Source organism: Triticum aestivum, chromosome 3D (assembly GCF_018294505.1).
Source record: "Triticum aestivum cultivar Chinese Spring chromosome 3D, IWGSC CS RefSeq v2.1, whole genome shotgun sequence".
NCBI classification, from domain to species: domain Eukaryota; kingdom Viridiplantae; phylum Streptophyta; class Magnoliopsida; order Poales; family Poaceae; genus Triticum; species Triticum aestivum.
This window is the reverse complement of record NC_057802.1, coordinates 374604445-374623429: the sequence shown is the minus strand read 5'-3', so window position 1 is coordinate 374623429 and position 18985 is coordinate 374604445. Positions and strand designations below refer to the sequence as shown.

General features: G+C 44.8%; 1 protein-coding gene across 1 annotated transcript; it reads left to right on the top strand.

The window, feature by feature from the left end:
• Nucleotides 1–16740: 16740 nt before the first annotated feature.
• Nucleotides 16741–18602, top strand: LOC123078986 (30S ribosomal protein S20, chloroplastic). Its single transcript, XM_044501651.1, has 3 exons — nucleotides 16741–17016; nucleotides 17098–17282; nucleotides 18057–18602. The coding sequence occupies exons 1-3, from the start codon at nucleotides 16872–16874 to the stop codon at nucleotides 18291–18293; spliced, it is 567 nt and encodes a 188-aa protein (XP_044357586.1). The 5' UTR covers nucleotides 16741–16871; the 3' UTR covers nucleotides 18294–18602.
• Nucleotides 18603–18985: the final 383 nt, after the last annotated feature.

Genomic DNA, 18985 nt, shown 5'->3' with positions numbered 1-18985 from the left:
GGGCACCAGGTGAGCAATGGAGGGGCATCGATGCCAAATGCATCACAAGTGAATTTGGCACGTGTTTTGGCCTACATAGTGGAGGGCCGTTATAGCCCACTTTTGTACTACCTCTTATTTAGTATAATATTTTGACCATAGATTTACGTAAGAAAATGCCAATGCATGTCACTAAAAATTACACCATTTGAAATTATGTTCAAATACGAATCCAACGATATAGTTCTTAGTGACATGCATTAACATTTTGTCAGTTAAATCTATGGTCAAATTTTGATACTACAAAATAGGAAGAGTAAACCAGGACGGAGGTAGTACTTGCTCTTAGGGTAACCATAGAGTTACTGGAGTAGTCTAAGTTACTTTCCACTATGACTAGCCTAGGCTACTATAGTAGTACAACAAAAAAACGATGCAGGTGATCACGTGAGAAAAAATACTAAAAACATTTCTTTCGGTGCAGTGCGTAGATGCAGTTTTGAACACTACACTTGTCATCGTAATTTGGGAAAATTACGAAAAAATTGAGCTACGTTGTGATTACCGTTTACTAATAGGAAAGACGTTTCACCTCGATGAGTAGCTTCTCCGTGCACGAAAAGCATGTAAGGAATCCAACAACTTGATCCAGATTGGGCCGATAGATTTTATTGCCAAGATCTTCACTGTGCACATAGACTGGGTCAAGCTTGTGGGAATCATTTTCTGGAAGACGGTCGTAAATACATCAAGAAGAAATTTAAAAATGTGAATTTCAAGAAGACGGAGAAGAAGATGAGTGTTGTACCTGAACGATTACGGATCCAATAAAGAGTTCGGAGAATTTGGCAGACGAGTGCACCAACGCTGTCAATTTGGCGCGTCAATGACCCTGATTTTTGTTGGACCTTCTAGATCCGATACAAGCAATCTCTCAAGGAAAGGCGCATTCTCAATGACCATAACATGGAACAGCTGGAGTGATCTCTTCCCAATTGATGTCTTGTTGCGGGGCCAGCAAGACACATAAATCCATCGGAGATTCGTCGAGGCGATGTGGAGGCTAATGAACCCGTGGATCTGCTCAAGACGAAGGTACTCGAGCGCAGTACAGCTGCGGAGTAGGTGCTCCATAGCCTTCTTCGAGATGACAACGTCGAAGAGGTCGAGCTGCTTGAGTTGAGGGAGAAGAAGGGCGGGCGTGACATTAATCTGGGGAAGATAGCAGGAGCTGAAGCTGGCGCGGCGCAGCGTTGGTGCGAGGCGGAGCGCGGACGGCGGCAGAGAGCGACATTGTCCAGCTTCAAAGCTGAGCTCCTCGAGCTGATCTAGGGCGGGGGATAAGAACCACTCGTCGAACTTGGGTTGGACCTTGCAGTTGGTACTGAACATGCGGATGTCAAGGCGTCTGGCTGGCCCAGGGTGCGATGAAAGGATCTTGGAGACTGCGGCCATGCGTTTGCAATCCCCGTCGCAGAGGCAGCTGTCGACGGTGAGGTTGAGGGGGACGCGGCACCAGAGGGGGCGGCACCACCCAGAGAGTAGGGTGGTCCGCACGGCAGATTTGGTGGGGAGGAGGCTGATGATGACAAGCAGCATGTCGTCGGGGAGGCTGCTGATGAAGTCCAGGCTCGCCGGATGCGGTTTTGGCTCGAGCCGCCTCCGCTTGTTGGCTGCCTCGCCATCCATCTCAACCGGCGGCGACGCCGGTGTACACGTGTGCTGGTGTGTGTTGTGTGCTGGGTGTGCGCGAGTGCGTCCTTCGGTGCATGCCGCCGTGCAGTGGTGAATTGTGCGCGAGTGCGTCCTTCACGCGGAAGAAGTGTGTCCTCAATGCGCCCTCAATTTACTAGCGTGCGGGGTGCTACCCCGAGTGGTTTCAACTTTGTTTACTTCACCGCGTGTCAGATGGGCCTCTAGTTTACTTATTTTCACCCACTGCCACATGGGCCAGCACACGAAGATACAGAACACGAGCTGACAAGGCAGCATGTGGACTGGTTGACCGGTCAACTAAACAATATACGGAGCTATACGCTGACACAGTGAGCGTATAATCCGTCGGTATAGAGTGTTCGAGTGAGAGGGGAGGCCCGTGAGAGATAGCAGAGAGAGAGAAAGAGCTACTCCCTCCGTTCGATAATGTAGTTCCAACATTTTTTTAAAAGTCAAACTTTTGAAACTTTGACCAAGTTTATAAAGAAATTACTTATATCTACAATACCAAAGATAAATGATAGTATGAAGTAAGTACATGTTGTGATGAATCTAATGATCGTTCCAGATGTAAATGTTTTTCTCCACATATACCTGGTCAAACTTTTCTGAGGTTTGACTTTTCAAAACATCCATATGCTTATGGACGTGAGAGAGTCCCTAACTAGAGAGAGAGAGAGAGTGAAATAGAAAGAGTGAGTGAAAAAAGTGTGTGTGCGTGTGTGAAAGAGACATGGACAACACTCGATAAAAGTCGAGAAAAAACGTGTGTGTCTTATGCAAACATATCACACATGCATCTTCGACAACGGAAGCAAGGTGAGGAGATAGTGTGTGGTTGTTTGCAACCGAGAGAGCAAGACCCCTAGCACGTGGCCAAGAGGGGTCTGACAAACAAGGGAGAGAGGTCGAGAGAGACGTACGGAGAAAATGCAGACATGGGGAGGAGAGAGTGTATGTTTGTCATAGAGAGATCCCCTGGAGATCGTGATGGGACTACATGGGTGGGAGATCGAGTGACAAGGTGTGTGCGCGATAGAAGATACCCCGAGAGATATCGAGATAGACGTATGGATGGAAGGAGACAATACGTGTGTTCCTGATGGCTAGTGAGAGATAATCATACTTAGGGGGGGAGTGCTTGCGCCTATGATGGAGTGAGGGATTATGGTACTTATTAGGGGGTGCGTGTCACATAGAGAGAGAACAAGGGCGGAGAGTGTTGGATGGGTCTATATGTATAGCGCGAGCGAGACATGTGTATGTGTGAACCAGGGAGATATAAAGTTTGAGAGAGATTGAGGAGCCCCGATAAGGCTGAGTGGTGCGTCAGATAGCTGAGAGGGGGAAAGAGATATTCCATCCGCTCGATAATGCAGTGCATGTAAATTTTTTAGAAGTCAAACTTTGGAAACTTTGATCAGGTTTACGCAAATGTTATTTATATCTACAATACCAAAGATACATCATACGAAACTACATCTCATGGTGAATCTAATGGTATATGTTTGCCGTTCTAGATGTAATTGTTTTTCTCCACGTACATGGTCAAACTTTGTGATGTTTGACTTTTCAATAAATCAATATGCTATGGACCGAGGAGAGTGCCTAAGTCGAGAGAGATCAAGTGCGTGTGAAGGAGAATGAGTAAGTGTGCAAAAAGAGTATGTGTGTGAAAGAGAAAGTGACAACAAACGATAAATTAGAGAGAGTGTGTGTTTTTTCGTTTCTTAGGCGAACATCTCACGCATGCATCTCCGAGATAGAAAAGCGAGGCGAGGAGATACACGAAGATAGCTAGTGTGTGATTGTTTGCAACGGAGAGAGACACCCCTATAGCACATGTCCAATAGAGGTCTGGCCAACAAGGAACAAAGGTCGAGAGGGACACATGGAGAACATGGACGCATGGGGAGGGCGAGAGGGTGTGTTTGTGATAGAGAGATCCCCTCGAGATCGTGAGGGGACTATATGGGTGGGAGATCGAGGGAGGTGCGTGCGCGATAGAAAGATGCCCCGAGAGAAATCGAGATAGACCATGCACATCTTTGTGATGGAGACTAAGATTAGCTAGTCATATACATATAGGGGGGACTGCGTGTGCCTACAATTGAGTGAGAGACCATCATACTTGGCTAGCTTGGCATGAGATTGTGTGTGAGAGAGAGAGATGGAGAGAGAACGAGGGAGAGAGATAGAGTTTTAGATGGGCCTATCGAGTGCGAGTGAGATATGCATGTGTATGTGTGACCCAGGTAGATGGAGAGTTTGAGAGAGAGGGGGAGAGCTCCGAGACGACAGAGTGGTGCGTGAGAGAGTTACGGGCAACGAGCCAAGGAATTTGTGTGCGTACGATGAGTGCACCCAAGATATCTAGCTTGGACTAGAGAATCATACATAGTGTGTGAGAGAGACCTATAGATGGAGTATATATGCATGCGAACTAGAACGACCCCCCACACACACACAAAGAGAGAGAGAGATGGAGAGACAGCGAGAGGGACCAACAAGGTTTGTGTGTTGGATGCGTGCGACAGAATTGAAGATTGTCGGCGAGAGAGAGAGAGAGAGAGAGAGAGAGAGAGAGAGAGAGAGAGAGAGAGAGAGAGAGAGAGAGAGCAGGAGTTCGGGAGAGGGGGAGGTCGCGTTTTATGCATCAAAGACTGATATAAACCATGTTTCAATATAAACTTGCATTCAAATATTTAAATTGGAGAACATGTTGTCTGCAATCCACACATGAATGGATATATGCGTATATCAAACAAGTTCATTAATTTGACTTTCAACATGTTCATGGAGTACTATAATACTGTACAACATGCTACTCGATTGAGGTGTTCAATTTTGGATTTAGTTCACTATTTTGACCTGGTGAACGAGCTATTTCATTGAATCGAGATATTTCATTTTGGGTTTGATTCCCGTTTTTGAGTGGGTCAACTATTTGTCATATAGTAAATCGCTAGCAACGAGCATGTAAAAACACATTACTCCCGAGCATCATCTCTCCATCTAAAAAAGAAGTGGCAAGCTAATATTTCAAAATTTGATTCGAATCGACTTGGTAAGGTAGACGTGGATGCTCGTTCTCCCAAATTTTGAACGAACCGTTAAACATCCTCTGCTCGGTGGAATTCGGCCGAGCATATAAATGGGAGACGCGAAATTACCGTCCTATGTGGGACACACATCAATTGGCCCGTTGTACATCGAGGGTAGGTTCGTAACTTCATCCAAGCACGCCTTCTCCTCGTCCGAAATGACATGTGCCGAATAATTCATAAACCATGGTCGGCAAAACATGCTCTCCTCGCCCGAAATAGCTCGCGCCCACTATTTCAAAACACGCTCTCCTCGCCCGAAATCGCTCGCACCCACTATATTTCAAAACACGCCCTCCTCGCCCGAAATCGCTTCCGCCCACTATATGGGGAGAAGCAAAGTTACTCTACTACCCCCGACCCTCAGTACACAGACCCAAGCCGAGAAGCCTAAAGGCAGGGGTAGAACTGTAACTCCCCCTCACATTTCAGACAAATGCGTCCGTAAAACATGGTTCCACTCCCCTCCCAATCCCCCCCATTCATACCTCGTGGGCGCCAAATCACCTTCTCCTGAGCCGCGAAACCTCAGCCCCTCCTCCATGGCGCCCCCCACCGCACCTCACAGCCGCCCTCCTCCCTAATGCTGGAGCTGGAGCGGCTCCAACTTCGGATCCGTCCAAAGTACCGGCGCTGCTTCCCCGTAGCCGTCGACCGTCGCGACATCGTTGTTTCCCTGCCACCGTTCGCCACCGCAACCGCGCCGGCCTCACCGGCTTGGCAGCTAGACCTGCCTACTTCACCATGCCACCAGATAGATCGCACCCTCATCTCAAATCACTTTATTTAGGCGTTAATTGTCTGAATTTTTATTCTGGGCCAATCGATTCCCAATGGGAAGCAGCACCCCTCAAGGCGGCGGAGCTCCTAGGTTGCCGGTTGGCTGGTGTCTAACGTAAGGGTGCAGGCCGCAAGTTCACCGCCGAAGCAGCGCTTAGATGGCTATCTTAGAGTTGCGTGGGTTGAAGGTACTGCCGCCGCCGGATCTGGATGACAGGGAGTCTTTGTGGATTGGCCCGGGGGCGACGCAACCACGGCAGTGTGGTGGGGCGGGTAGCGGGGTTTTGGCCGGGGCCATAGACGGCGGCGGCAGGCTGCTCTGCCATTGGTCGCTGGCTCTTCGGGGAAGATTCCTAACAGTGTCAGCCGGGAGGCACAAGACGGCCATCAAGCCATCCGGCATAGATCGGACAGTACCAAAATAAAATAAAATTGTGTGACCCCAATTTAGTCTTCAGTCAACAGACGTGTGACCACTCTCGTACCTTGTTGTTGATCTCTTAGTGTATTTCTTCAGATCAAAGAGATGTGTCGTTCTTAAAATTATGCGTTATCTGCATCTTCAGCCACACCGTCTTCCGACTCACCGCAGCTGCTCCAACAAGGGAAGCATACACCAGAAGGGAGCTATAGTCCCCACTCAACAGTTCCCTGCATCGAATGCGCGTGCCCGACATGGACAGCCACAACAACTGCAGGGCCATCGACAAGTCAGCACATGATGCTCACTCCTATGGATGGCGGCCAGATAGGTTGTACCCTCATCTTACTTGTGTGCAACATTTATGGCTTTGTTATTCATCTAAGCATGGAAAATAGATTATCACATTTCACTGTATATTCATGCTGATCTCTTACGGGTCTTGTTCAGGAGTTAACGTTGTTCCATAGTTCAGCTAAGATACTTGTTCTTTAGGTAACGCTGTTCCATAGTTATCATCCATCAGCCAATGCTATCCCACAGGCTGGTGATTATAGTATTATACCACTTCTAGTATTACCTATGTTGTTCTTTAATACTTTTGTGTGCCATCTAGTTAATCTCGAGTACAAACGATACATATTCTGTAGCTTTCATCTGTGTTCTCCCTTTAGTTTTTGAGACCTGTTGCTGCTAGTTAACCCCAGTCCTACTATTTATGTCGTCTCCTACAGGCACTCATTACATAAATCTAACTACTAGTTGTCTTCCATGCATGTCAGATATAATTGCACACACTGATATATCCACAAGAACCTCACGGAGCAATGTAAAGGCCAATAAACTTGATGTCAATGATACCCAATATGATGGAACATGTAAAGGCAGTTCTTCAGAAGACTTGCAGAAAGATGTTGAATCCTCTTCACCCCACAAGGTCCTTGCTCTAACTTGGCCCGTGATATGGGTACAACATGCATATAATGTCCTGGAGTGTATCTACTCTGTTGCAATGCCATGTGCTTAGCATGCTGATCATGCATGTAAATATGTCATGCCTTCCTGTTTTTCAGTACCTATTCCATTCATGATAACATGTTTTCAAATTCAAGTACTGTCATTCTACTCTATCGCAATGCCATCTGCTTAATTTGGACATCATGCTTCTGAATATCTTATGCATTGTTATTCATCAGTATGTACTTCATCTGTCTACCATACCATGTTTTTTTACATTGAAGTGTTGTTCTAGTGCTCTGTTGCAATGCCATCTTAGTTTCCCAATCATACACGTGTATGTTGCCTTAGTTTTTTCTGTACGTATTCCGCTAGCATACAGTTTTACATTCAACTAGTGTTTTTTTACTGTGTTGTCCTGTCGTATCCCTAGCTCTTACACCATACTCCCTCCGTCCGGATTACATGTTGCCGAAATGGATAAAAAGGATGTATCTAGAACTGAAATACGCCTAGACCCATCCATTTTTTTCCGGATGGAGGGAATACATGTCAATATGTCATGCCTTTCTATTCTTCAGTACCTATTCCATCTCTCTGCTGTAGCATGTTTTACAATTGAAGCACCATTCTTCTATACAAGGCATGCAAGGGGAAGACGACTATGTTAGAATTTGAAGGGTTACAAACCAGGTCTTTGCAAAAGATCCAAACGCCAGGAGATAATAAACCAACTCCAGTTTTTATAGATACTGCTCCAGCACAGAGAAACCCAACTCCTACTGATAATAAGAAGATTCCAGTGGCCAAAGAACTAGTCCGCTCCAGTCCAGCAAAAATATGTCAACTCCATTCTAAGAAGCGTGTGCGTATCCTTGCATCATGAAATTTTATAGCATGCTAATCATATTTTGTACATGTTTCTTACCCATCTCTCTTTTAGAAAATAAGCTTAACAGATAGAAGAATTTCTGCACTGGTATCGTCTGTGAGGAAAGATTCTTGCTGGAATTCTCTATGCTCCAATGCAGATGTAAGTACCTGTTGTATATCACTATATTTTTACATCAGCATGTATTTTGTTAATCGGCGTGAATCTAACCTTTATCTGATCTAAATTTAGTTGTAGCAAAATGTATGATTAAAGGCCATAATGTTGATTTTTGTAAGGAAAACTGCCTGGTAGTTTTGCATCCTGAGCTGCATGAGTGTACTATCTCATATCAGTGGGTTTGATTACTTTGGTTCTACAGTGGGTTTTCAGTGTTTTTTATTGTGTTGTCCTGTCGTATCCCTAGCTCTTACATCATACTCCCTCCGTCCGGATTACATGTCACAGAAATGGATAAAACTGGATGTATCTAGAACTGAAATATGCCTAGACCCATCCATTTATTTTCGGATGGAGGGAATACATGTCAATATGTCATTCCTTTCTATTCTCCAGTACCTATTCCATCTCTGTTGTAGCATGTTTTATAATTGAAGCACCATTCTTCTATATAAGGCATGCAAGGGGAAGACGGCTATGTTAGAATATGAAGGGTTACAAACCAGGTCTTTGCAAAAGATCCAAACACCAGGAGATAATAAACCAACTCCATTTTTCATAGATACTGCTCCAACACAGAGAAACCCAACTCCCACTGATAATAAGCAGATTCCAGTGGCCAAAGAACTAGTCCGCTCCAGTCCAGCAAAAGAATGTCAACTCCATTCTAAGAAGCGTGTGCGTATCCTCGCATCATGAAATTTTATAGCATTCTGATCATATTTTGTACATGTTTCTTACCCATCTCTCTTTTAGAAAATAAGGTTAAATGATAGAAGACTTCCTTCATTGGGTTGTATTCGAGGAAAATACCTTGCGGGAATTCTCTGTGCTCCAATGCTGATGTAAGTACCTGTTGTATATCACTATATTTTTACATCAGCATGTATTTTGTTAATCGGCGTGAATCCAACCTTTATCTGATCTAAAATTAGTTGTAGCAAAATGTTGAAGGTGCCAATGTTGATTTTTGTAAAGAAAACCGCCTTGTAGTTTTGCATACTGAGCTGCATGAGTGTACTATCTCATATCATGCACATTACTGAATTGTAGTGCTGCTCTGGTTGCCCATTCATTCATTGTGTCAATGTTGCTTTCATATTACCTTACCTGGCTGATGATAGCTGTGCCATATTGTGTTAATTTGGTGTTGGCTAGTTGCCCAAACATTCGTTGTGCCAATGTTGCTTTCCTATTATCTGACTTGGCCAATGATAGCAATGCTAGTGTCTTAATTTGGTGCAGGCTGCTGAAGATAAGAAGACAAACTCTGAAAACAGCAAGGCAACCCCATTGTTTCTTTCCAATAAATCTAGGCCAGGTAATATGGCAATAACTCATGATTAATCTATTTGGTTCCCCTCCTAATTTATATTATGATGCAGTGGTCGAGACACTCTCCGCTAACAATAATACAAGCCTGCCAAAATCGCCATCTAAATCTGTTCAGTATCCTCTGTCTCAAATGCAATGGAAAACATGTATGTTTGTGAACCAATTAATGGCTAAAGGAATGATGGAAATGGTGGATGAATCAGAGGTGCAGAGTCGTGCGACACAACAACTGATCAATGTTTTCAGAGACAGTGTAGCAAAGCAGCAAGAACTTGCCCACATGCTTATGGGTGTCATCCGTGCTGAGGTTGCAGATTGTGACGTTGTAGATCGTTAGGTTCTGTTCATTTATTTCACTGGCATCAATCTTTGATTGCCCAGTGGATGTAATTTCCTGTAATATATGCTGGATGTGCAACGTTTTCCCTGGATGCCGTACCTTTGCTTGATCGGTTTTGGTCCTGTGCATAATTGCTCGTCGTAATGGGCTCAAATTATCTAATTTGGCCTAAAGACATGTACGAACTTTAGTGGGCCCATTAAGTTAATGGGCCGTTACCAGGCCGAAAGTTAATGGTCGGCCCTCTTAACTCCTGGGTCGTTAACAGGCCGACATCGAAGCGGGCAACAGGTGGGCCCAATTGATTTCACGGGCCGTTAACAGGCCGTTACTAAGTTCAGGCTACATATGGCCAAACTATATTGTGGGCCTTTAGCAGGTCGAAAAAGACAGGGGGCTTGTACTGGACCATGAAGAGCATGGGCCGCTAAGAGGCCGAAAGTCAGGTCGTATTGTAAATGGCCCAACTATGTTGTGGGCCTTCAGCAGGCCGAAAGAGAAACCGGGCTGGTATTGGACCATGAAGGGCATGGGCCGTTAAAAGGCCAAAACTCAGGTCCGACTACAAATGGCCCAACTCATTTATGGTCCGTTAACAGGCTGAAAGGCACACAGGGCCGGGAATTGGCCCAACACTTAAATGGTCGCTAAAAGGCCAAAACTCAGGTCCGACTACAAATGGCCCAACAGATATATGGGCCGTCAACGGGCTGAAAGACACAACGGGCCGGAAATTGGCCCAACACTTAAATGGGTCGCTAAAAGGCCGAAACTCAGGTCTGACTACAAATGGCCCAACTGATTTATGGGCCGTCAACAGGCTGAAAGACACACCGGGCCGGAAATTAGCCCAACATTTAAATGGGTCGCTAAAAGGCCAAAAGATGTACATCGTGAAAATTGGCCCATCCATTGAATGGGCCGTTAACAGGCCGAAATCTCATCGGGCCGATATTGAGCCCAAATATATAGCGGGCTGTTAACGGGCTCGAACTGACGATGGGCTGCAATGGTGTCAAATCTTTAACGGGCCGTTGACGGGCCGAATTGGCACATCTCGTATGGGTCGTGGGCTTAAATGGACCTGACACAAGTAGGCCTTATATGGGCCGACCTGCTAATTTTTACCGGGCCGGCCTTTTTCACCGGAATGGGCCACTGTTGGGCCGTGCCACGTGTCGACCTATCATAGGCGCCTCCTGTCCAATGAGTGGATGACATCTGTCCCAACGGTGAGGCAACACGTGTTTCCTCCGGCCAATGATGATTTTACACGTGGAAAATCCCCATTGGTCCGGGCTGTTAACGGGTTATCGGATCCAAAACCGGACCCGATAGCTTAACGGCGTTCCGTTACGGTGGATGCCACGTGTCGGTCACCCTTGACGAAAGCACTTCTGTGACGCGCGATTTATCGTCATGGAAGTGGACACTTCCGTGATGATAATTTTGGTAATGTCATGGAACACTTCTACGACAGCACAGGTATGACTATCTTGATTCTGTCATAAAATCGTCATGGATGTACATGCATGACAAAAACGCGACCTACTCTGACAAACACGTATCATCACGGAAGTGTATTTTTTTGTAGTGTTGTGAACCATTCCTCATGGGCAAGATGACTAAGACTCCGTTCTCCGGAACAATGGAGCGAGCAACAGACTTGTTGGAAATAATACATAATGATGTATGCGGTCCGATGCGTGTTGATGCTCGCGGCGGATATTGTTATTTTCTAACCTTCACAGATGATTTGAGCAGATATGGGTAAATCTACTTGATGAAACATAAGTCTGAAACATTTGAAAAGTTCAAAGAATTTCAGGGTGAAGTGGAAAATCATCGTAACAAGAAAATAAAGTTTCTACGATCTGATCGTGGAGGAGAATATTTGAGTTACGAGTTTGGTCTTCATTTGAAACAATGCGGAATAGTTTCACCACTCATGCCACCCGGAACACCACAGCGTAATGGTGTGTCCGAACGTCGTAATCGTACTTTATTAGATATGGTGCGATCTATGATGTCTCTTACTGATTTACCGCTATGATTTTGGGGTTATGCTTTAGAGACGGCTGCATTCACGTTAAATAAGGCACCATCTAAATCCGTTGAGATGAAACCATATGAACTATGGTTTGGCGAGAAACCCAAGTTGTCGTTTCTTAAAGTTTGGGGCGGCGATGCTTATGTGAAAAAGCTTCAACCTGATAAGCTCGAACCCAAATCGGAGAAATGTGTCTTCATAGGATACCCAAAGGAGACTGTTGGGTACACCTTATATCACAGATCCGAAGGCAAGATATTCGTTGCTACGAATGGATCCTTTCTAGAGAAGGGGTTTCTCTCGAAAGAAGTGAGTGGGAGGAAAGTAGAACTTGATGAGGTAACTGTACCTGCTCCCTTATTGGAAAGTAGTTTATCACAGAAATCAGTTCCAGTGATTCCTACACCAGTCAGTGAGGAAGCTAATGATGACGATCATGAAACTTCTGATCAAGGTACTACCGAACCTCGTAGGTCAACCAGAGTAAGATCCGCACTAGAGTGGTACGGTAATCCTGTTCTGGAGGTCATGTTACTTGACCATGACGAACCTACGAACTACGAGGAAGCGATGATGAGCCCAGATTCCGCGAAATGGCTTGAGGCCATGAAATCTGAGATGGGATCCATGTATGAGAACAAAGTGTGGACTTTGGTTGACTTGCCTGATGATCGGCAAGCCATAGAGAATAAATGGATCTTCAAGAAGAAGACTGGCGCTGACGGTAATATTACTGTCTACAAAGCTCGACTTGTTGTGAAAGGTTTTCGACAAGTTCAAGGAGTTGACTACGATGAGACCTTCTCACCCGTAGTGATGCTTAAGTCCGTCTGAATCATGTTAGCAATTGCCACATTTTATGAAATCTGGCAAATGGATGTCAAAACTGCATTCCTCAATGGATATCTTAAAGAAGAGTTGTATATGATACAACAAGAAGGTTTTGTCAATCCTAAAGGTGCTAACAAAATGTGCAAGCTCCAGCGATCCATCTATGGACTGGTGCAAGCATCTCGGAGTTGGAATATATGCTTTGATGAGTTGATCAAAGCATATAGTTTTATGCAGACTTGCGGTGAAGCCTGTATTTACAAGAAAGTGAGTGGGAGCACTACAACATTTCTGATAAGTATATGTGAATGGCATATTGTTGATCGGAAATAATGTAGAATTTTCTGGAAAGCATAAAGGAGTGTTTGAAAGGAGTTTTTCAAAGAAAGACCTCGGTGAAGCTGCTTATATATTGAGCATCAAGATCTATAGAGATAGATCAAGACGCTTGATAATTTTTTTCAATGAGTACATACCTTGATAAGTTTTTGAAGTAGTTCAAAATGGAACAGTCAAAGAAGGAGTTCTTGCCTGTGTTGCAAGGTGTGAAGTTGAGTAAAGACTCAAAACCCGACCACGGTAGAAAATAGAAAGAGAATGAAAAGTCATTCCCTATGCATCAGTCATAGGTTCTATAAAGTATACTATGTTGTGTACCAGACCTATTGTGTACCTCACCATGAGTTTGGCAAGAGGGTACAATAGTGATCCAGGAGTGGATCACTGGACATTGGTCAAAATTATCCTTAGTGGAATAAGGAAATGTTTCTCGGTTATGGAAGTGACAAAGAGTTCGTCGTAAAGAGTTACGTCGATGCAAGCTTTGACACCGATCTAGATAACTCTAAGTCTCGATCTAGATACATATTGAAAGTGGGAGCAATTAGCTAGAGTAGCTCCGTGCAGAGCATTGTAGACATAGAATATTTGCAAAATACATACGGCTCTGAATGTGGCAGACCCGTTGACTAAACTTCTCTCACAAGCAAAGCATGATCACACCTTAGTACTCTTTGGGTGTTAATCACATAGCGATGTGAACTAGATTATTGACTCTAGTAAAACCCTTTGGGTATTAGTCACATGGCGATGTGAACTATTGGTGCTAAATCACATGACGATGTGAACTAGATTATTGACTCTAGTGCAAGTGGGAGACTGAAGGAAATATGCCCTAGAGGCAATAATAAAGTTGTTAACTATATTTCCTTATATCATGATAAATGTTTATTATTCATGCAAGAATTGTATTAACCGGAAACTTAGTACATGTGTGAATACATAGACAAAACAGAGTGTCCATAGTATGCCTCTACTTGACTAGCTCGTTAATCAAAGATGGTTATGTTTCCTGACCATAGACATGTGTTGTCATTTGATGAACGGGATCACATCATTAGAGAATGATGTGATGGACAAGACCCGTCCGTTAGCTTAGCATTATGATCGTTAAGTTTTATTGCTATTGCTTTCTTCATGACTTATACATGTTCCTCTGACTATGAGATTATGCAACTCCCGAATACTGAAGGAACACCTTGTGTGTTATCAAATGTCACAACGTAAATGGGAGATTATAAAGATGCTCTACAGGTGTCTCCGATGGTGTTTTTTGAGTTGGCATAGATCGAGATTAGGATTTGTCACTCCGTGTTTAGGAGAGGTATCTTTGGGCCCTCTCGATAATGCACATCACTATAAGCCTTGGAAGCAATGTGACTAATGAGTTAGTCACGGGATGATACATTAAGGAACGAGTAAAGAGACTTGCCGGTAACGAGATTGAACTAGGTACGATGATACCGACGATCGAATCTCAGGCAAGTAACATACCGATGACAAAGGGAACAACGTATGTTGTTATGCGGTTTTGACCGATAAAGATCTTCTAGAATATGTGGGAACCAATATGAGCATCCAGGTTCCGCTATTGGTTATTGTCCGGAAGTGAGTCTCGGTCATGTCTACATAGTTCTTGAACCCGTAGGGTCCGCAGGCTTAACGTTCGATGACGATCGGTATTATGAGTTTATGTGTTTTGATGTACCGAAGGTAGTTCAGAGTCCCGGATGTGATCACGGACATGACGAGGAGTCTCGAAGTGGTCGAGACATGAAGATTGATATATTGGAAGGTTATGTTTGGACACCGGAATGGTTTCAGATGAGTTCGGGCATTTACTGGAGTACGGGGGGGTTACCGGAACCCCCCGGGGGCTTAATGGGCCTACATGGGCTTTAGTGGAAGAGAGAGGAGGCGGCCAAGAGGAGGGGCGCGCCCCCCAAGCCCAATCCGAATTGGGAAGGGGGCCGGCCCCCCTTTCCTTCCTCTCCTCTTCCCCTTCCTTCCCCCTCCTAGTTGGACTAGGAAAGGGGGGAAACCTACTCCTAGTAGGAGTAGGAATCCCCCCTTGGGGCGCACCCCATGAGGCCGGCTGGCCCCCTCCTCCACTCCTTTATATACGGGGAGGGGGGCACCCCATAGACACACAAGTTGATTCTTAGCCGTGTGCGCTGCCCCCCTCCACATATTTCCACCTCGGTCATATTGTCGCGGTGCTTAGGCGAAGCCCTGCGTCAGTAACTTCATCATCACCGTCACCACGCCGTCGTGCTGACGAAAATCTCCCTCGACCTCAGCTGGATCTAGAGTTCGTGGGACGTCACCGAGCTGAACGTGTGCAGATCGCAGAGGTGTCGTGTGTTCGGTACTTGGATCGGTTGGATCACGAAGATGTTCGACTACATCAACCGTGTTACTAAACGCCGCTTTCGGTCTACGAGGATACGTGCACACACTCTCCCCGCTCGTTGCTATGCATCTCCTAGATAGATCTTGCGTGATCGTAGGAATTTTTTTGAAATACTGCGTTCCCCAACAGTACGTTCGGTAGTTGGATCGGTTGGATCGTGAAGACGTTCGACTACATCAACCGCGTTAACTAAACGCTTCCGCTTTCGATCTACGAGGGTACATGGACAAACTCTCCCCTCTCGTTGTTATACATCTCCTAGATAGATCTTGCGTGATCGTAAGATTTTTTTGAATTACTACGTTCCCCAACACTTCCATCCACCGAGCAGGTACCAGCTGCCACTATGGGGGTCACCACACCCGACAAGTGTTTGGTGAAATGCTCGTGCAAACTTTTTTCTCCCTTCTTTGAAGCAATGGATTCGAACATGGAATAGATGTACGAGCACTACGTTGAGTCATCCGACGAGGAGGATTATGCGAATCAAACATCAATGATGCAGGCGGTCTTTACAGACGTGAAGTGTGCGAAAGTGCATGTTCTCAATTTTTGGGGATCGATCAAGGGTCATCACATGACCTTTGGATTTGGCAGCGGTATCCATGTCTGCTAGGTTGACTAAAGGACAAGCTCCTCCTTACAACTACACTTTCAATGTGCATCATTAGAACATGGACCACTATCTGATTGATGGTAGCTATCCTCTATGGACTACATTCGTCAAGACCATCTGTGAGGCAGTTGGTCAAAAAAGAGCTCACTTTAACCAAAGATAAGGACCTAGAAAGGATGTGGAGAAGGCATTTTGAGTGCTTCATGTGTGTTTTGCAGTTGTTCATGGACCTGCTAAACAATGGGACCCCGAGATCTCAGGGGAGATGATGACATATATGACCATGCACGACATGATTGTGGAGGATGAGGGTGCAGATGTTGCCCGAGGTCTGAAATTTAAGAACATGGGTGATCCTATCCAACTTCCACATCATAATCCGGTTATGTTTAATAAGTTTGTTCAAATGCATCAACAAGTTCGGCATCGAGCAACTTATGAGCAGTTCAAAGAAATTTTGATTGAGCATCTATAAGCGGTTAAAGGGGACAACTAGAACATATGAAAGTTGAATTCAAGTTTAAACTATTTAATTTGAAAACTTAGTTGGATTGTAATATTTATTAAATTATAACCACTGTCGCATTTGAATATTTTCACTCATCGAAGATTTGATATGCTATTATTTGAGTTTGCATACTTAAAAAAAATAGAGGCCGATGTTTAGAGGAAATGGTTGGATGACCAGCTTCCGAATCACTGTCCGTGAACCCAGTCCGCGGATAAATATAATGTCCGTTTTGGGGGTCGGCGTTAGAGACACCCTTGTGGAAGACATTATAACTTTAGTCCCGTCTTAGTGCAAAGCAGGCGTAAATCGATTTCCCGCCTTCAGCCCCACGCCGGAGCAACCCACTACTTCCCCGGATAAGATAACATCATCGGCACTGACACAGGACGGGTCTGCAACCCGAACTCCTCCCATCCTGGTCTCCAGCCATGGCCACCGCCACCTCACCGCTCCTCTCCCTCTCTTCCCTCTCGGCCTCCCTCCCCTCCCCTTCCCGGGCACCCGCCTCCCTCTCCCTGCGCGCCATCGCCCCACAGGCCCGCCTGTCGACCTCCTACGCCGCCTTCCCCATCGGTACCGCACTTCCCTTCTCCCGCTCGAGTTTACTCAAGAAAATTATGTTTATTCATCAGTGACCGAGAATGCTTTCCTCAGGTGGGTTCGGAGCCTCGGCGTCGACGGGGAGGCTGAGGAGGAGGGGGCTGCAGGTGGTGTGTGCCGCCGAGCCGCCCAAGACTGGAAGACAGCCGGACTCGGTCAAGAAGAGGGAGCGTCAGAATGACAGACACCGCATCCGCAACCATGCTCGCAAGGCCGAGATGCGCACCCGGATGAAGAAGGTATACAATGCCTAATGGCGGGCGTATCCCTCTATCCGTCAAGTTTGCCACTTAATTTGCACTGCTTGGTGAAAATGGGGAATCGGTGCTTTGAGATAAGCACGTGTTGCTGTAATGCTGTGTATGGGTGAATTTTGAGGGGAGGGGGGTAGAGTAGACTCTATACTGCAAATTAATGGAGTTTAAAATTTTGTAAAATGTGTGTCGATTTCTCCACTTGAAATACATTTTGGTGTTGCATTCTGTCATTCTGACATACCTTATTGTCAGTGTAGATGGATTTGATGTAATATTAACCTACAAACGGATTAAATTTTATTGTATAAGACGAGTGGTTAATTGGATATTGCAAGTGGATTTATTATTGGAATATTGCCCACAAAACATCCGAATAAGGGGACAAAAGTAACAAACCACCAAATTTAGTTTCCGTGGTGTACTTCATCTGAATAATAGGTGTTCTGTGTCATTTCAGTAAATCTAATGGCATGTAAAATACTCCCTCCGTTTTTCTATTATAAGATGTTTTGGATATTTCCGTAGAGACTACATACAGACCAAAATGAGTGAACAAACACACAAAAATGCGTCTATATACATCCAATTCAAGAAAAATGTTAGAACATCTTATAATAGTGAATGGACGGAGTACAAGTTATGGGTACAAGGGTGGTTTCATCTGCACAAACATTCAGTTTTTTTAATGCAGCAATCAATACCAGAAGTTTCTTTTTATACGAGATCAAATGCCGTAAGCTTTTACTCTTTGATTAGGTTTTCAGAGCCCTTGAAAAGCTTAGAAAGAAAGCTGATGCCCAACCTGAAGAAATCATTGAAATAGAGAAAATGATCTCCGAGGCATACAAAGCCATCGACAAGACAGTGAAGGTTGGTGCCATGCACAGGAATACTGGAGACCATCGCAAGTCCAGGCTTGCAAGGAGGAAGAAGGCCATTGAGATAATCCGTGGTTGGTATGTTCCTAATGCCGAACCTGCTGCAACTGCCTAGTTTCTGGGGGAGTCGTCATTGTGAATTTGCAGCAGCTTTTCCTTCATCACATCTTGCCAATTTTGGACAGCATATGTTATTGAACGAACTCAATAGACTGCCAGGTCTTCCCCATGGCAAGTGTTCTGGTACTGGTTACTGTGTTTATGTGCTCGCTATGCAGTAGAAGCTCTGAAACAATATTGGGCCATTGCTTGTCTTACATTCCCTCTGTTGTAAAACTTCAAACTGAAATATACCTGTTGTATGGTGTATGCAGATATCTTCAGCTAGAGATAATATGTTCAGTATGAATGCTTTCTCTCCTTACCTTCTCCCATTGTGAAATGGATATGCATCTCTCACAGCTGTTTTCTTTTGTACTCTAATGAGAAAATACGACCCTGGAAAAGACATATAATCCTTCCTGAGTGATGTATTGCTCTAGGCCTGTTACTACGAAGCTTTCTTATGAGATGGTTTTAAGATTCCCTTGGTTTGATACCATTTTCATATCTTTACAGATATGACCCTAGTGAACTTGTTTTAGACACAGTATATTTTAGATTTTCCTACCTTGACCCTCCTCTGTTTTAAACATTCGCACAAGATTGATTATCAAGAGATGACATTTGACTGTTGGTTCTGTAAAACCCACCTTTTAGGAGGATTGTAACCGTACCCCTATCTTTTGAATGCAATGAAACGCAAAG